This window comes from Capsicum annuum, chromosome 4 (assembly GCF_002878395.1).
Source record: "Capsicum annuum cultivar UCD-10X-F1 chromosome 4, UCD10Xv1.1, whole genome shotgun sequence".
Lineage (NCBI taxonomy): Eukaryota > Viridiplantae > Streptophyta > Magnoliopsida > Solanales > Solanaceae > Capsicum > Capsicum annuum.
The window spans coordinates 209,707,360-209,727,548 of record NC_061114.1 but is presented as its reverse complement, the minus strand read 5'-3'; the positions used below and the strand labels follow the sequence as shown (position 1 = coordinate 209,727,548).

Below are 20,189 nucleotides of genomic sequence, written 5' to 3'. Positions count from 1 at the left end.
AGGAGTTTGATACTCAGATTGACCTTATTGTCCTAGATATGACAGGTTTTGATATGATTCTAGGCATGGATTAGTTGTCTCCTTACCATGCAGTCTTGGATTGTTTTTCTAAGACCGTAACTTTAACTTTTCTTGGCATACCCCAATTATGTGCAGGGTTCTGTTATCCGCACACCGATGGGGATTATTTCGTACATCCGGGCTAGGAGAATGATATCGAGGGGTTGTGAGTTATTTTTTGCATATGTTCGGGATGTTAGTGCTGATAGTCCACAGCTTGACTCTGTCCCTGTTGTTCGCGAGTTTTCTAATGTATTTTCGATCGACCTACCTGGCCTTCCTCCTGGGCGTGATATAGAGTTTATTATTGACCTTGAGCCAGACACCCAACCTATTTCTATGGCTCCATATTGTATGGCCTCTGCTGAGTTAAAAGAGATGAATAATCAGCTTCAGGATTTTTTGGGTAAGGGCTTTATCAGATCGAGTGTATCTCTTTGGGGTGCTCTCATTTTATTTGTAAAGAAGAAGGATGGCTCCATGCATATGTGCATTGACTACAGGCAGTTAAATAAGGTGACTGTGAAGAATAAGTATCCTATGCCTCATATCGATGATTTGTTTGATCAGGTTTAGGGTGCGACGGTGTTTTCTAAGATTGATTTGTGGTCTGGTTACCATTAGTTGAGAGTTAGGACTGCGAACATCCCTAAGACATCCTTCAGGACTCGTTATGGACATTATGAGTTCCTGGTGATGTCTTTTGGGTTGACCAATGCTCCAGCAGCTTTTATAGATCTGAAGAATCGTATGTTCAGGCTATATTTGGATACCTTTGTGATAGTATTTATTGATGACATTATAGTATATTCGAGGAGTAAGGAGGAGCACGAGCAACATTTGAGTACTGTACTCCGTACTTTAAGAGACCATAAGCTTTATGCCAAGTTCTCAAAGTGTAAGTTTTGGCTTGATTTTGTAGCTTTCTTAGGGCACGTAGTGTCCAAGGACGGTATTATGGTAGACCCAACCAAGATTGAGGCTATTCATGGTTGGGCTAGGCCTACGTCATCTTCTGAGGTTCGCAGCTTTGTTGGGTTCGCAGGTTACTATAGGCGGTTCATTGAGGGTTTTTATTCTATAGCATCCCCTATGACTAGATTAACTAGGAAAAGGGTTTCATTTCAGTGGTCTGTGAGTTATGAGGCCAACTTTATGATGCTCAAGGATTTTCTTACTTCAGCTCCTATTCTGACTTTTTGTGTTGAGGGTGAGGATTTTACTATCTATTACGATGCATCTGGTGTTGGTTTGGGGTGTGTTCTGATGCAGTGTGGCTATGCTATTGCATATGCATTAAGACAGTTAAAGGTGCATGAGCACAACTACCCCACTCATGACTTAGAGTTCGCAGTGGTAGTATTTGCGCTTAGGATTTGGAGACATTATTTGTATGGGGTTCGCTGTGAGATATTTACTGATCATCGAAATCTTTAGTATATTCTGACCCAGAAGGATCTTAATTCAAGGCAGCGTAGGTGGATTAAGTTACTGAAGGACTATGATATCTTTATTCTCTACCATCCGGGCAAGGCAAATGTGGTAGCGGATGCCTTGAGTCGGAAGTCAATAAGTATGGGTAGCTTAGATTTTATTTTAGATTCTTAGCGGCCGTTGTCTTTGGATATCCAGTCCATAACTAACATGATGGTACGTTTGGATATTTCTGACCCTCGGAGAATCATTGGTAGTGTTGAGGCCAAATCTACCTTGTTGGAGAAGATTAAGAGTCGTCAGTTCGAGGATAGTAGGGCATTCGGGAGCAGGTGTTGAGGGGTGAGTCTCAGCGGGCTACCTTAGATTCTTAGGGTGTATTGAGGTTTGACGGTCTTATTTGTGTTCCAAGGGCTGGAGATTTGATCCAGTTGATTCTTCGTGAGGCTCAAAGCTCCAAATACTTTATCCGGAGAGATATAGCAGGGTTTATGACATGATGTCTTTATTGTCAGCAGGTAAAGGCCGAGTATCATAGGCTTGGTGGATTGCTTCAGCAGCTACCCATTCCCGAGTGGAAATAGGAGCGAGTTACTATAGATTTCATAGGTGGATTGCCTTGCACTTCGCATGGTTTTAATAGTATTTGGATCATCGTGGATCGATTGACCAAGTCTATATATTTTATCCCCATTCGAGTTTCCTACAGTACCAAGAGGTTATCTCGTGTTTACATCCAGAAGGTGGTTCACCTACAGGGGGTCCTTGTGTCCATTATCTCCGACCGAGGCTCTCAGTTCACTTCCAACTTTTGGAGGACATTTCAAGAGCAGTTGGGGACCCAGGTTGACCTTAGTACAACCTTCCATCCCCAGACTGATGGGCAGTCAGAGCAGACTATCTAGGTTTTATAGGATATGCTCCGCGCTTGTGTATTGGATTTTGGAGGTCAGTGGGACCAGTTTCTACCTTTACGAAAGTTTGCATATAATGACAGCTTTCACTCAAGTATTCAGATGGCTCCATTTGAGGCATTGTATGGTAGGAAATGCCGATCTCCTATTGGTTGGTTTGAGACTTCTGAGGCTAGGCCTCATGGCACAGATTTGCTTCGTGATTCGTTGGACTAGGTTTGAGTGATTTAGGATAGGCTACGAGCAGCTCAGAGCAGACAGGGGAGTTATGTTGATCACAGACGTCGTTCATTGAGTTTTAGAGTTGTTGATAGGGTCTTCCAGTAAGTATCGCCCATGAAGGGTGTGATGAGGTTTGGGAGGAGGGGCAAGCTTAGCCCTAGATATATCGAACTTTTTGAGATCCTACAGACAGTTGGAGAGGTAGCTTATGTGTTGGCATTTCCACCTTCTTTCTCAGCCATTCACCTGGTGTTTTATGTATTTATATTGCGGCAGTATATTCTAGATGAGTCACACGTACTTCAGTGGGACTCCATTCAGTTCGATGAGGGATTGACATTTGTAGAGGAGCCAACATCTATATTGGCGAGGGAAGTGAGGCGGTTGCGCTCCAGGGACATTCCGGTAGTTAAGTTTCAGTGGCGTCACCATCCAGTTGAGGAGGCTACCTGGGAGATCGAGCGTGATATGCACGCCCAATATCCCTACCTGTCTGAGTTTTTAGGTATGGCCTTATCTTTTACTTTCGCGAACGAAAGTCCTTTTAGTAGTGGATGTTGTAATGACTCTTACGGTCATTTTTCTGTATTTTCATATAATTTTAGTACTATCTAAATGTATCGTGAATTATTTAATTTAATTTGGCATTTGGTCGAAATATAATTTAGTACCCTTCTAGAATATTTTTGATGTATATAAAATTCATTAAGTGATGTTATATTTATATTACTTTATAATAGACTTTTATGATTTATTAACATTTTAAGCTGAGATAGTAAATTTAGAAATGTTAAAAATATTATTAGAATATAATAGAGGTTTTGTTAGAAATAATTTTCTATTAATTATGATATATTCAAAAATTATAATTATTTTACCGCGAAATTATACAGTACCCTAATATATACGCGATGTAGAAAAATTATTAATTGTGGCCACCACCACCACACACGTGTAAATGGGAAAAGGGTGGACCACTTTTGGATGAGCGCCACTTGCCTACAAATTTTTGGCCTAATTTACTTACTTATATATATATATATATATATATATATATATATCATATTTGATAGCCTTGACTTTTTAAAGGGGAGAAGAAATGCGAATTGTTTTGAGTAAGCATATATATATATATATGCACATATATCTGTGTCTTTACATATTTGGGGGCTTCTCATTTTTTTTTTAATTGGTTAGAGTTCTTAGTTAGTCTTGCAAGTTACATATAAGTTAAGAGGTGTTGTGGAAAATAATTTCTTTGATGTTATTTAAGTTCAGACTCTAGCAAGTCACTATTCGGAGGCTTCATGAAAAGATATTATAACTTTGGCGTCCAGGTAGGCTAGGTTTACCTTACCTTTAGATTGAGCCTATTTATTGAAATTATAAACTATTATGCTAGCTTTGGATAAGTGCTTGTAGATACATATTTTTTGATTTATATAAACTGTCTTATTTTTCCGGATTAGGACCCCGTTCTAGTAAATATTGGAATATTATCTTTTAATTACTTTAGGACGTGAAACTAAATTGCAAAATCTTGAATTTATCCCTTTTTAATTAAGATTGACAGATGAATATTTAGACATTGACATTGTTATGGTATGGTATGGATTTTAATATTATCGTTGGGTATGGTTACTATGAGTTTCGGTTTGAGTTCGGCATTTGATTATTATTGTTACTATGAGTTCCGGTTCGAGCCTAACATTTGATTATTATTATTACTGTGAGTTTCGGTTCGAGTCCGACATTTGATTATTATTGATACTATGAGATTCGGTTCAAGTTCGGCATCTGATTATGAGTTCTATATATGTGGCCTATCGTTATTACCCACTATGTTCGGTTTGAATCCGACACGTGTTTTCTTGTTATTATCCATACTACCGGTTTGAGTCCGGTGCCTGGCCTTTCGTTACTACCCATTGGTGCCGGTTCAAGTCCGGTGCAAATCTGGATGACTATTATGATTTATTGAGATCGGCGCAGTTATAGATTATTTATGTTTATTTTCATTACTTGTGTGTCCCACCAGCTTATTGGGGTATGGATGGGTTAATTGTCTTCTTCAGTGTGTCTAGAGGGCTTATGGGGCCCATCTAGGTTATGTTTGATTTATCTGTCATTACTGCATTATTTATTTCCTGTATCACTTATATTTATTCCTTTATCTCATTGGCGTAGCTTGGCAGTTGTTTACCTTTTCTTTCCCCTTTTTACTGTTGACTTGGATTACATCCTCGCATTGTAGTTATACCTTTTCTGAATTGAACTCAGTCGGCCGATGCTGCCTACTGCTTTTGTACTCATACTACACTTTTGCATCTTTTTCCTAATGCAGATCTGGGTACTAGCCGTCAACATTGACGTGATTCCTACCTTCTAGTACTGATTCAGAGCAGAGTGAGCTTACTATCGTCCGAGACTGATCCTCCTCTATCTACTCTAGTTAGTCTTTCGCACTCAAGACTACCTGTGTACATTGTGTTCATTTTATATTTTTGTCTAGTACTCTTGATATCTGTTAGTAGTGGCTCTAGTACTGACCTTATCAGGTTTTGAGAGGGATTCATTTGTATAGTTGATCTTTTTTTTTCCTTCTCTCGTTTTGATATAATATGTATGCTCCCTTCTTAGTTTTCACTTATTATTGTTGTTGTTATCATTATATGTGATCTTTGATTTGGTCTCTGCCTGTTAGCCCATTACCTATCATTCCGGACTATGGCTTGGCTTTCCTACTGGTGGGTTAAAGTAGGCGCCATCACGACTTGAGAAATTGGGTCATGACATAACATTTCTTTTGTCTGTGCACAAATAGAACATTCTTCTACCTCTCTATTGGTCATAGTGGTGCAACTCAGTTGCTTCCATATGTTATTATAATCAGTTTCATATGTACATATAATCTGATTAAAGCTCAAACTTAATTTATTTTACTAACATGATGGATTGGCAGCAGTTTTCTCGAATGTAAAGTGCAACTCTCTTTAATGAATCAAAGGGCTTAGCTCATCCTTTCTCCTTCAGAATCCTGAGCTATGTTTAAGCAAAAGTTTTAATTTTTTTGTGAAAGGTAAAGTAATTAGCGAGATGAAGAAAAGAGTTAAAGGGTCATTAAATGAATATTTTATATTATTCAAAATTTTGTTATTAAAAAAAATTTCACATAAGCAAAGTTTAATTTAAAAAAATAATAAAATGGATTGAGTGACTTTCTGAGTAAAAAATCTAAAGTTGAGTGACTTTCTGAGTAAAATCCAAAGTTGAGTGACTTTCTGGAACAAAAGTCTTGAGTGACCATTTAAGTTATTAACTCATTTTATGTGACACCCTTTGACTTAACAATAAAAAAAATAGTAAAATAAATTTTTTTGAATCTTGGGGTCTAAGATAGACCTTGAATATTTGTGTGGTTCTAATTCATTTTATTAAGGGTATAAGAGAAATTTTAAAGTAAACTTTTTTCTACATATAGATAAGCTATTTTTTTTTGGGACAGAATAAAAGGGAGAGAGTTTGCCATATAAAATGAGATGGAGCGAGTAACTTTCAATTCTTACAAGTTTCATTTCACCACACTATTTTCTATTTTTCTCTATAAATACTTGCACATTCTTCAACTTTCAAAATCAGACCCTTTAGTACTCATTGAGACAAAACGTAAGCTATTTATTATTTTATTTTTTTTAAAATGAAATATGGGTTCCATTAGAAAACATGAAGTACTTGACAAGCCTCATGCAGTTTGCATACCATTCCCTGTCCAAGGCCACGTTAACCCAATGTTAAGGTTAGCTATAATCCTTCATCACAAAGTCTTTCACATCACTTTTGTCAACACTGAATACAACCATAGGCGTCTCCTCAAGTCTTGCGACCCTCATTCCTTCAAGGGCTTGCCATTTTTTCGATTTGAGACCATTTCTGATGGCCTCCCACCATGTGATGCCGATGCAACTCAAGATATTCCTTATTTGTGTGAATCCACTGCCATTGTTTAGGTCCTTTCAAGGAATTGCTCGTGAAGCTCAATCACACTTCTTCATCCGACGTGTCACCCATCTCATGCATTATTTTCGGTGGTTCTATGAGCTTTACTCTAACTGCTGCTCAAGATTTGGGAATCCCTCAAGTTGTCTTTTGGGCCCCAAGTGCTTGTGGTTTATTAGGTATCATGCATTACCATGACCTTGCTAAAAATGGATATTTTCCGTTTAAAGGTATACTTTATTTAATTTTTCCTATTTTAAAGTGGTCCATTCCAAATGCACTTTCAAATGTGTTTTGTGTTTTAACCTTTGTTCTTTGATGTTCTTGGGGAAATTGTAGATGCAAGTGACTTAACAAATGGGTATCTAGAGACGACTTTGGATTGGATACTAGGCATGAAAGGCATATATTTGAGGGATTTACCAAGTTTCATGAGAAGTACAAATCCGGATGATTTTTTGTTCAAATACCTTATCCAAGAAACAGATAGGTGTAAATTTGCTTCTGCTATTGTAATCAATACATTTGATCTATTAGAGAAGGAAGTTCTTGAGTCACTTCAGGCCCTTCTTCCTCCGATCTACATGATTGACCCCCTATATTTTCTTGTGAAACACATCGAGGACAAGAATTTGGAGTTATTGGGATCCAATCTTTGGAAAGAAGATCTGAAGTGTCTTGATAACGGAATCAACCCACAACACGGAAACAAGACACAAAACATAAGACAAACTGAGGATCAAAACGGGAATAAGTCTCGGCCAACAATAATACCACAAGAACGAGATGATACAAGGTGTATTTTACACCAAAAACAACCAACAACAAGATGAACACAGGATGATAAGACAAAAACAACAAGATAACAACAATACACGGCTTTACTAGAACAAGAACACAAACACAATTACAATGAGTGTAAGGATAGGAAGTGAGTCATCAACTCTCACAAGAACTAAGAACCTAAGTTCATTCACAAACTAAGACCCTTAATACTTGTAATAGGCAACACCAACACTCTTACAATGATACAAGAGAGCATGAACCACTCAAGCACCAAGGTTTCTAATTAACAATGTTTGGCAATACCAGCGATTCCATCATAGCATCACCCTCATTTTGGATTTTGTGGCTTTTCCAAGCCCTAAAATAAGGTGGTACACTCCTCACACTAAAGAGAGTTTGGTTCAAGTGTTACAACTTTCAATATCAATAAATAACTAAAGAACTAAAGACCTAAAACTAGTCTATTTATAGATTTATTACAAACATAAGTGAAATGTCCCAAAAGCCCTTAATGAAGGGAAGACAAAAGGTGCCTATAGAATGTAGTGTGTGGCCAGTTCTTGGTCTGTGATATGGTGTTCGTTTGTACTTCACTTTCACACTTCAAGTGTCGAGTTCGATGCGCACCCTCATAAGTTCATCTCTGTGATTATTTTTGTATCATCCTCTCCATCTTGCGAGAAATTTACCCATAAATTCACGGCTTCACCTCGTTCAATTGGACACTTAAAGGAAGCCACTCAAAATAGTCTGCAAAACAGGGAGAACCCGTAAGCTCTATAACAATAAGTCTCGGCCGATATCTTTATTTTGAATCTTAGCTTCCTCTCTATCTTTAGCTTTACCTTCAATCTCATCCGATTCAAGTCTCTTACCATCATACAAGCATTGTTGTAGACCCCATATCCTTCATATTCCTTTCTACCATTCTCCTCTACATGGACATATCGATTTTGGTAAAGTGGAGCTTCGGTCAAGAGGGTTGGTTTAGTGAAGCGGAGCTTCGGTTGTGGAGCTTGGACAGAAGAAATTTGAATTGGTGAAAGTTGACGCCTTTAGTTAAGTGGATCTTGGATGGGAGGGTTCGATTTTAGTGTAGGCATTTGGCGTCCAAGTCCTTGTTGGACTTGATCGAATTATGGGGAAAATGTCCTAGTTATGTCTCGTTTTGTAGGGCTATTTGGAGCTTGGCTTGCGACATTAGGTGATGGTCTTGGAGGATTGGTCATTGGAAGTAAAGTGTCGGGAGTAAAAGCACAAGAGTTCCTTCGACTCTCCATTAGATCCAACCTCTCACTCATAGTTACCGCATACGAGCCAATTTTTCAAGACCCGCATTCGCCTTAGCAAGGTATCGGGACATAGCATCAAGGAGGGCCAAAATGGTACTTGTAGCATTGTGGTCCACTGTGGGTTGAAGGAATGAGGTCTTGGGTTCCATTGCTCCAAAATAGTCCACAATGTCACAAAAATAGCCAACAAAGGACACAAAATAGTCCCAAAATGTCACACACAATAACACCAACAAAGGTTCAAGTCTTGAACCGCAAACAACAATACAACACAAATTAAACTCATATTGTTGTTGTAGTTGAAGTATGATGTTTTTTAAACTTGAGTTGTTCAATCTCTCTCCTTGATGAAGAATTTTCGATTGTAGTGTAGGTGGACAAGGCTTTGGACTCTCTTTTCAAGAGTCAAAGGCTTTCATCAACTTTTCACCAACTTGCACTAATTTGGCAAAACACCTTTTTGTAGTAGCCTTGTCTCTTTCCTCTTTTGGCTCTTCTTGAAAAGTGTTTGTCACCCTTTTAGTAACTAAGCTTTTTGGATGTCCATTGTTTCTTTACCACTTTGGTGTTGTCTTGAAAGTATTCCCAAGACAAACACAAAGCCTTGTCTCTCTCTTCTCTTTTCAAAATCAAACAAATCCTTTTGTTGAACTCCACTTCAAGAACAATATGAATAACAACAAGAACAATATGAACAATAACAACCTTTTAGCCGTCCACCCTTCAACAACACTTTGACAAGAGCTCAAATCATGAACTTTAGACTCAAGGGGTGTTAGTGAACAACAAGCTAACACAAGAAACTACTAAGAAAACAAAAACACACCTAAATCTAGACACAAATCTCGGCCCAATACAACAATAAGACACAATTTCGGCCAAGACAACAAGAATGGACAAATTTGTTTCTTTTTAGAATTTTTGGATTTTCAACACTTATTTTATTGATTTTTTGACTTAGAAAGCCCAAGATTGGTAGTGTAGGAACAAAACCAGCTTTAGCTCTGATATCAAATGATAACAGAATCAACCCATAACACGGAAACAAGACACAAAACACAAGACAAACTGAGGACCAAAAGGGGAACAAGTCTCGGCCAACAATAATACCACAAGAACGAGATGATACAAGGTGTATTTTACACCATAAACAAAAATAACAAGATGAACACAAGATGATAAGACAACAACAATAAGATAACAACAATACACGAATTTACTAGAATAAGAACACAAACACGATTACAAGAAGTGTAAGGATAGGAAGTGAGACATCAACTCTCACAAGAACTAAGAACCTAAGTGTATGTCACACATTAAGACCCTTGATACTTGTAATAGACAACACCAACACTCTTACAATGATACAAGAGGGCCTGAACCACTCAAGCACCAAGGTTTCGGACAATATTTGGCAATACTAGCGATTCCACCCTAGCATCACCCTCATTTCGAATTTGGTGGCTTTTCCAAGCCCTAAACTAAGGTGGTACACTCCTCACACTACAGAGAGTTTGATTCAAGTGTTACAACTTTCAATATCAATAAACAACTAAAGACCTAAAACCAGTCTATTTATAGACTTATTACAAACATAAGTGAAATATCCCAAAAACCCTTAATGAAGGGAAGACAAAAGGTGCCTATGGAGTGTAGTGTATGCTCGGTTCTTGGTGTGTGATATGGTGTTCCTTTGCACTTCACTTGCACACTTCAAGTCTCGGGTTCGACGCGCACTCTCATAAGTTCATCTCCGTGATTATTCTTGTATCATGTCTTGAATGGCTTGATTCCAAGAAACCACATTCTGTTGTTTATGTTAATTTTGGAAGCATCATCGTCATGATAGCAGACCAACTTATTGAATTCGCCTGGGGACTTGCCAATACTCAGATGGAATTTTTGTGGATTATAAGGCCTGATATTGTATCAGGGGAACAAGCAATTCTTTCATCTGAATTTGTGGAAGAAACTAAAGAAAGAGGGATGTTGACAGGTTGGTGCCCCCAAGAACAAGTCCTTAGCCACCCTGCGATTAGAGGGTTTTTGACTCACAGTGGATGGAATTCGGCTCTTGAAAGTATCAGCAATGGGGTGCCAATGATCTGCTGGCCATTTTTCGTGGAGCAACAGACTAATTGTTGGTTCAAATGCACCCAATGGGGAATTGGAGTGGAAATCGACAATAATGTGAAAAGGGAGGAAGTTGAAAGTGTCGTGAGAGAGTTGATGGTTGGCGAGAAAGGCAAAAGGATGAAAAAAAAGGCAATGGAATGGAAGAAATTGGCTGAAGAAGCTGCTAAAAAAATCAATGGGGTCATCTTATGTGAATATAGACAAATTGATCAATGAAATTCTCCTCAAACATTGAGTGGTTAATTCTTCATATTTTAATTTCCTGTTTTGAGTTCTTGTCAGATCCTTTATTAATGTTGAATAATGGTGAATTCTGTGGTGCAAGGCCTTCCTAATTGTTCAAACTCCAATTAATTAAGTTTTGCTTCTTGTCCAACCGTGCATTGTTGTTATGAATTCATTAATCCATAGACATGGACTTCATGCAGTCTCGAAAGATCTCATCAAAATATTATATGATACTTTTTTTTATACTCAAATATAACATTAAAAATAAGAAGCAAACAGCCTAAAATCCCAAGTTCTTTTGCATTTTCTTCCAAACATATTTTGACAAAGTTTAGCAATATTAAGCTCGGTATAACAATATTATGGTAATGGAGAAATAATTAATAATGCCACGGATCTGAATTCGGTACTTGTATATCCTTGTGGATTTCGATTTTGTCAATTTGCATGTGCATTATGAGGTTTCAAGAGAAATATTGAGACTTTTTTCAATATTTACCCTTCATTTTAATGAGGTTCTTTGTGACTTTATTTCTCCAAGTAAACTCTATTTTTATCGTAATAGAGACATAGATGTGACTTGTGAGTTGCGCTTCAATTCTTCCTCTATTTTGGTGACATCTGTTTGTCATTGACGTCTTTCTCTTCTCCGACCAAATCTCTGACAATATATATACAACTAAAGTGTATTTGTTGAATATATATATATAAGGTGTATGTCCAATGTATCTCATTAAATACAAGTGTCATACAGTGATATACAAGTATTTTTTGGAGATGGTGACGGTGGCTTCAGATGATGATACAAGTGTATCAAATAAAAGAAGTATGATACAGTGAATTTCATTGGCATAAGAGTGTATGCTGTATGTATTAAAGTGTATGTGTGGCATTTTTTGGGGGTAACAAATTTAAATTAAAATATATCAAAATCGTATGTAAGTTGATCTTGTATCCACACAATTTTTATTAGAGAGAGATATTGTATGCACACGGAGACAATGTATTTCGGTTGTCCACGAATACAATGTTTCCGCTACATTTTGAACAAACTATTACTAGATTTCATATATGCACAAACTATTGCTATGTTTTATAATTTGGGGCGAAATTATCGTTATATACAAAGTATTCTCTTAAATAAATGCAACAAGTTCCAATCAGCCGGCCAAGAGAATCAAGATATTTTGTGCACAAGTTATTTTAAGAATCATCATCCTATCATAGTTTAGGAGTCGACATAGACCTTCATGATGTACACATTGTGCACAAAATTATAAAATGTAGCGAATGAAAATTTAAGAAGGGGCCACAGAGGAAAAACAAAGCACAACTCTATTTACTGCTTCATTTTCTTAATCTTTTAACTTTCAAATCTTACAAGTTTCATCTCACTATTTTCTCTATAAATACCTGCACATTCTCCAACAAAAATCAGACCAATAATCTTTCCTCTTTAGTAAGACAAATTAAACCATAAGCTAAGAGAAATAAGAAATGGATTCCATTAGAATTAGTCATGAACTTGACAAGCCTCATGCAGTTTGCTTACCATACCCTGCCCAAGGCCACATAAGTCCAATGTTGAACTTAGCCAAAATCCTGTACCACAAAGGCTTTCACATCACTTTTGTCAACACTGAATATAACCATAGACGTCTCCTTAAGTCTCACGGCCCTGATTCCCTCAAGGGCTTGTCATCGTTCCGTTTTGAGACCATTCCTGATGGCCTCCCACCATCTGATGCCGATTCAACTCAAGATATTCCTTCTCTGGGTCAATCCACTACCAATACTTGTTTAGTTCCTTTCAAGGAATTGCTTGCAAAGCTCAATAATACTTCTTCATCCAACCTGCCACCCGTCTCATGCATCATTTCTGATGGATGTATGAGCTTCTCTCTAGCTGCTGCTCAAGATTTGGGCATCCCTGAAGTTTTCTTTTGGACCCCAAGTGCTTGTGGTTTATTAGGTTACATGCACTATCGCGATCTTTCTGAAAAAGGATACTTTCCACTTAAAGGTCTAGTCTTTTTTTTTTTTAAAAGAAATTCCTTGTTTTGTAATGGCCCACTTTTAAATATGTTTGTGTTTTAACCTTTATTCTTTTATGTTCTTGGGGAAAGTGTAGATGCAAATGACTTAACAAATGGGCATTTGGATATGGCTTTGGATTGGATACCGGGCATGAAAGGTATACGTTTGAGGGATTTACCAACTTTCGTGAGGAGTACAAATTCAGATGACTTTATGTTCAATTTCCTTATCCAAGAAACAGATAGAAGCAAACTTGCTTCTGCTATTGTCATCAATACATTTGATCCATTAGAAAAGAAAGTTCTTGAATCACTTCAGGCCCTTCTACCTCCGATATACACGATTGGGCCCCTGCATTTTCTTGTAAAACACATTGAGGACAAGAATTTGGAGTGCCTAGAATCCAATCTTTGGAGAGAAGATCCAATGTGTCTAGAATGGCTTGATTCCAAGAAACCAAATTCTGTTGTTTATGTCAATTTTGGTAGCATCACTGTCATGACTGCGAACCAACTTATTGAATTTGCTTGGGGACTTGCCAATAGTCAGCTGGATTTTTTGTGGATCATAAGGCCTGATATTGTATCAGGGGAACAAGCAATTCTTCCATCTGAATTTATGGAAGAAACTAAAGAAAGAGGGATGTTGATCAGTTGGTGCCCGCAAGAACAAGTCCTTAGTAACCCTGCTATTGGAGGGTTTTTGACTCATAGTGGATGGAATTCGACCCTTGAAAGCATCTGCAGTGGGGTGCCAATGATCTGCTGGCCATTTTTCGCAGAACAACAGACTAACTGTTGGTTCAAAGGCACCCAATGGGGAATTGGAATGGAGATCAACAATGATGTGAGAAAGGAAGAAGTTGAAAGTCTTGTGAGAGAGGTGATGGTCGGCGAGAAGGGCAAAGAGATGAAGAAAAAGGCAATGGAATGGAAGAAATTAGCTGAAGAAGCTGCTAAAAAACCATCGGGATCATCTTATGTGAACATAGACAAATTGATCGATGAAATTCTCCTCAAACGTTAAGTGGTTGATTTTCATTTTTCCTGTATTGACGTACTGTCAGATCCATTAATTCTTGTTTCCCTTTTTTGTTATATATATAATTCGGTGCTGTAATATATATATGTGAACTACATCGAAGTCATTTGTCCCAAGAAAATTTTCCAACTTGTTCTGTTTTTGAATTATCAAATACTAAAGGTAGCTCTCATTGATAGGAACATCCTCATTACCCCTTGTATTTTTAATTTTCGGATGCCAAAGGATGATGAGACAGAAGATCGGCTCCATGTGGATATCATACACCGTACATGCCTTACTTCATTAGACTTGAGTTAATCTTAATTCGTTAAAGATTGAAAATGTTGTGAGCTTTTGACATACGATTTCTATTGTTAGCTCTATCAATTCGTTTAGGTTGATTATATTAGTTATATGCACAACCATTGATATGCATACTTTTATTTTTGTTGAGATGACGTTTGTAATCACAAGCGTCTTCAACTTTGTGGTACATGCTAACCATGTCATATTTTAAGGATATTGTTGCTAAGTTTATTTAGTCTTGAAGCATGAAACTGATCAAGTATATGTGCTGGAGAAACAAAAATTCTTGTAATTTTGTTGCAATAAAATGAAAATTGAGTGAACCTAGGAGATTAATCCAAAAATCCAGTTACCCATAATTCTATTTACCTTAGACACTTTATTATAGCTTGATCTCGCTACTTTTTTCTAATGGATCTTTTAGGAATCTTAGGACTAATCAAATTACAGCAGTTACCACTCCCTCATTCACTTGTACTTATCTATTATAGTACTAAACATTAATATTCAGTTTTACTTATCCACTTTAACATATCAACAAAAGTATTTTTTCTTATTTTACCATTAATATTAACTAGTTAACTTCTAGTTTTCCAAATTCATTTTCCTAGACTTCTGGAAATGCTACAATAATCATGGATATTGTTGTAAAATATGCACTTCGCTTATTATTTTTTAAAGAAAGTGCAAAATTTATTCTGGACAAGTAAAAGTGAATAGTGTGAGTATATTAGATTTACCTAGTACCTTCAATAACGAGAAAATCAAAGTCAAAATCGCTATTTTTGGGAGTTTGGTCGCTAGCTTGCTATAGCGGCTAGTGATTTTTCGTAAATGTCTTAGGCATAAAATTCTAATAATTAGTACTAAGCTAACATAACTACTAATAACTTTTTGGAGTTAATAACATTACTCGTACACAAGGCAAGTGAAATTAATTATTTGTGAGTTAACCATCCATTAATCGCTTATTTGAATAGTTAAAGTATGATCTACATTTTTCGAGCACTGTTTGGTCGTGTTAGAAATTTAAGAAAAAATAGAAGAATTTGACACAAGTTATCTATAAGTATCCACATCTCATCCATTTTTCAAAGCCATAAATATCTTTTGTTTTCCCGGTTTGAGAGAATCGAAAGAACAAGAATATATTGACTTCAAAGTGTGCTGATCAATTTGACAAAGCCTCATGCAGTTTGCATACCATGCCCTGCTCAAGGCCACATTAACCCAATGTTAAAGTTAGCCAAAATCCTCCATCACAGAGGTTTTCACATCACTTTTACCAACACCGAATATAACCATAGACGTCTCCTTATGTCTCGAGGCCTTGATTCTCTCGAGGGGTTGCCAGTGGCGGACCCAAAATTTGATATGAGTGGGTTCAAATAGTAAATAAAGAACGATGATGTTAGCAAATAGTGTACGCAGCTTGAGCACAACAAATGATTTTCTCGTTGCTCTTTTATCGTCCTTTTTTTGTTAATAATATAATATCAAAATAAGATTATTTAAAAAAAAAAAAAAAAAACTCAACACTTGTTTAATTTAGAAAGTTCGAGAAAAAATATAAAAATTTGCAAAGAATCAATTTAAATGTTTTTAAAACTAAAATTATAGAAAACTAAGATACCATATATGATTTCAACAAAACAAATTGCATGTTTTTGCAAAAATCTATCAAAGAGATACCAAAATGTTATTATAGAAAGGTGAATTTTTGTTTTTTGTTTTGAGGTAATATAGATTTTACATTTTTATTAAATTTGAGTGACAAGACACAAAATAAACAAAGAATTTTTTTTTCTACAAAAAAAGAAAAATTAAGAGAGAAAGAAAATATAGGTGATAAATTTTGTAGTTAGTATTGACTAGTATATAAAATACTAAAAATTACACAAACCTACAACTTAAGTTCCACTTATTACAAAAAAATTCATCTCTCCAAACATATTACAAAAATCTCATTTTTCTCTAAAAACATATATACATAGCTTTCTATGTATATGTCGGCTCTATTATGTATATGAATCGACTTTGTTATATATATGTCGGCCTTGTAATGTATATGTCGGTCTTGTCATACTTGTTATGTATATGAATCGGTCTTGTTATGTATATGTCAGCCTTGTCATATACAAAAGTTTCTATGTATATGTTGGCCTTGTTATATATTTAAATCGGGAGAGAGTAAAGTAATTAAGAAAGTGAGAGAGTGTATATAATTCTAATAAGGTTAGGATTTATATTATTTTTACTAAAAAAAAACATGATTCAATACTTTTTTGGGGGGTTATAAGCCAATTTGGCCTACCGTATACACTGTACAAGTGATATCCAATGCATGCTCAACCCAAAAGCAGTAAAGTTTTAAGTGTATAAAAAGCTAGATGCGGCTCGAACCTAAGTGGTGAGGGCGGGCTTGACCCCACTTTATCACTTCTCCACTATCTTGCTGATATTTTAAGTGGGTTTAGATGATCTTTATTCGTAAATTTTACTATGTTTTTCTCTTACATAAATGATAAATTTTTCAATGAAGCGGGTTCAGTTGAACCCACCTGATACCACGTAGGTCCGACCCTAGGGGTCGTCATCCTTCTGTTTTGAGACAATTCCTAATGGCCTCCCTCCATGTGATGGTGATGTCACCCAAGATATTGCTGCTCTATCTGAATCCCTTACTTAGGTCCTTTCAAAGAGTTACTGGCCAAGCTCAATAGTACTTCCACATCTAACGTGCCACCAGTTTCGTGTATCATTTCCGATGGTTGTATGAGCTTCACTCTCTCTGTTGCTCGAGATTTGGGAATCCCTCAAGTTTTCTTTTGGACGACAAGTGTTTGTGGTTTATTAGGCTACATGCATTACCACAACCTTGTTGAGAAAGGATACACCCCACTAAAAGGTGTGTGCTTTGATTTCTCACATTTTAAAATCGCATGTTTCACTCTTTCTCATTACATTATTTTTCCTGTAGATGAAAGTTACTTGACAAATGGCTACTTGGAGAAGACTTTGGATTGGATACCAGGCATGAAGGACATACATCTGAGGGATCTTCCAGGTTTTATTAGGACTGCGAATCCAGATGATTACATGATTAAATATCTCCTCTAAGAAACAGAGAGATATAGAAATGCTACAGCTATCGTTGTCAATATATTTGAGCCATTAGAGAAGGAAGTTCTTGAATCACTTCAAGTACTTCTTCCAAAGGTGTATGCAATTGGACCATTGCATTTGCTTGTGAAACAGGTTGACGACAAGAATTTAGAGGACTTGGGATCCAATCATTGGAAAGAAAATCTAAAGTGTCTTGAATGGCTAGATTCCAAGAAAACAAATCCTGTTGTTTATGTCAATTTTGGAAGTGTTGTTGTCATGACTATAAACCAACTAATCGAATTCACATGGGGACTTGCCAATAGCAAGGTGGAATTTTTGTGGATCATAAGGCCTGATATTGTATCAGGTGAACAAGCAGTTCTTCCAATTGAATTCTCGGAAGAAACTAAAGAAAGAGGAATGCTAGTGAGTGGGTGTGCACAAGAAAAAGTCCTTAATCACCCTTCAATTGGAGGGTTCTTGACTCACAATGGGTGGAATTCAACCCTTGAAAGTATTAGTAGTGGGGTGCCAATGATTTTTTGCCATTCCTCACAGAGCAACCAACTAATTGTTGATTTTGTTACACTAAATTGGGAGTTGGAGTGGAGATTGACAATAATGTGACAAGGGATGAAGTTGAAAGCCTTGTGAGAGAGTTGATGGCTGGCAAAAAAGGAAAGGAAATGAAGAAAAAGACATTGGAATGGAAGAAACTAGTTGAAGAAGCTGCTAAAAAAATAACCGGATCATCTCACATGAATATTGATAAAATGATCAAGGAAATTCTCCTCAAACTGTTGGAACCACAATCTCCACTTCAGACAACAACCAAGTTTTTATGGTAGAAAGAGGAAGAATAGTTTTATCGACAAAAGCAATGAAGTGAAAAATAATTTTTTACATGGGTAATTTATGGAAGCTACGATTTTATTTTCCTAATTTGTATCCAAGATAACAACTTTATTTCTTTCCAAACTTATTGTTAGGAATATGATAAATACGGTAGGTATATATTACATCTATATTTTTCTATAGGGTAAATATGGTAGGTATATATTCAGTCGGTTAGAAGTTTTGTATATATGCATCCTTGTATTACAGAGAAGTGCATTCACGTCAATCAATATTTTTCCAATTCTTACATGGTATCAGAGCCTTAGGTTTGATCCTTCCTTTCATATCATTTTCAATCTTTTTTATTTTTTCTCCCTTTTCTCTCATCTTTTTGACAATGGAGAATCCAACAACCGATGATACAATAGCAGTAGCTACTGGTAGCACTAAGGATACAACCACTCTACCTTGACTGATTCCACCCACTCGAACTACCTTCACTCTTCTGACTCACCAGGAATAATACTGGTGAATGCAGTTTTTGATGGAAAGGGTTAAGGAGGATGGCGAAGAGCTATACGCATCACACTGTCTACTACAAATAAGCTAGGGTTCATTCATGGGAGTTTTGCTCAACCAGATTCCTCTTCTCCTCTTTTTCAACCATAGAGCCGCTGTAACGACGTGGTAATCTCGTGGATCTTAAACTCTTTGTCAAAAGATATCGCAGAGAGTGTGTTGTACTCCAAAACAACACATAAAATTTGGAACGAGTTAGAAGACAAATTTGGACAATCATACGGTGCCAAACTCTATCAGCTTCAAAAGGAATTAAGCGGGCTGGTTCAAGAAAATTCTGACATTCTTGAATACTACACTAAGGTAAAAAGGATCTGGGGTGAGCTTGATGCTCTTAATACTTATGTGCATTGCACTTGTGATTGCACCTGCGAGGGGAAATCCAAAACCCTCAAATCACTTCTGGATGGTCATTTAATCCAGTTCTTAATGGGTCTTAACAACACCTATTCCTTTGTTCGAAGAAATATTCTAATGATCTCGCCACTCTTTAGTGTTAATCAGACTTACTCACTTCTTATCCAAGATAAAAAAAAACAACGTGAGATACACGTGAGTAAATATCGCATTGAATCAGCTTTCCTAGCAGAAAATCAACAAGGAGGAAATCATAAAAATAATAGGCCAGACAACAAGTTTAAAGGATATTCTGAGGAAAAGAAGAACAATATGTTTTGTAACTATTGCAAGAAACTTGATCACACAATCGACCATTGCTACAGGTTAAAAGGATTCCCTCCTAATTTCAAATTTACTAAGCCTAGGAGGTTTCAAGGAGGGTCGTCCAGTAACCAAGCAATAGCTTCAGAGGAAACAGGAAAAGAACCAATGTATGGCACAGATTCTTCAGGGAAAAACATCACACAAGAGCAGTTTTCTCAACTTTTTCAACTGTTTTAACAAGTGAAGTCTGGCCAACAGAGAGAAGATACCTCTGATTCTAATTCTAATGCCAATTATTCTGGTATAATCCAGCCTCTCTTTAATCCTCTTTCATGCTTTTCACGTATTAATTCTAGTTCCTGGATCCTGGATTCAGGAGCTACAGAACACATGACATACGATAATTCTATTCTCTTTGATATTAGACCTTTACTTAAATCTGTCTTTGTTAATTTGCCAAATTCTCAAAAGGTCAGAGTAAATCAAATAGGAATGGTCAAAATTCTTCCAATTTTAACACTAAAAAAATGTCTTGTTTGTTCCAGATTTTAGATTCAATCTTTTATTT

The 20,189-nt window shown here is 36.6% G+C and overlaps 1 protein-coding gene and 2 pseudogenes across 1 annotated transcript; all 3 read left to right on the top strand.

The window, feature by feature from the left end:
• The first annotated feature begins 6,334 nt into the window (after positions 1-6,334).
• On the top strand, positions 6,335-11,075 carry LOC107869531 (annotated as a pseudogene).
• Positions 11,076-12,463: 1,388 nt separating this feature from the next.
• Positions 12,464-14,267, top strand: LOC107869530 (7-deoxyloganetin glucosyltransferase). Its single transcript, XM_016716058.2, has 2 exons — positions 12,464-13,091; positions 13,200-14,267. The coding sequence occupies exons 1-2, from the start codon at positions 12,566-12,568 to the stop codon at positions 14,129-14,131; spliced, it is 1,458 nt and encodes a 485-aa protein (XP_016571544.1). The 5' UTR covers positions 12,464-12,565; the 3' UTR covers positions 14,132-14,267.
• An 802-nt stretch (positions 14,268-15,069) lies between these two features.
• On the top strand, positions 15,070-18,390 carry LOC107868704 (annotated as a pseudogene).
• Positions 18,391-20,189: the final 1,799 nt, after the last annotated feature.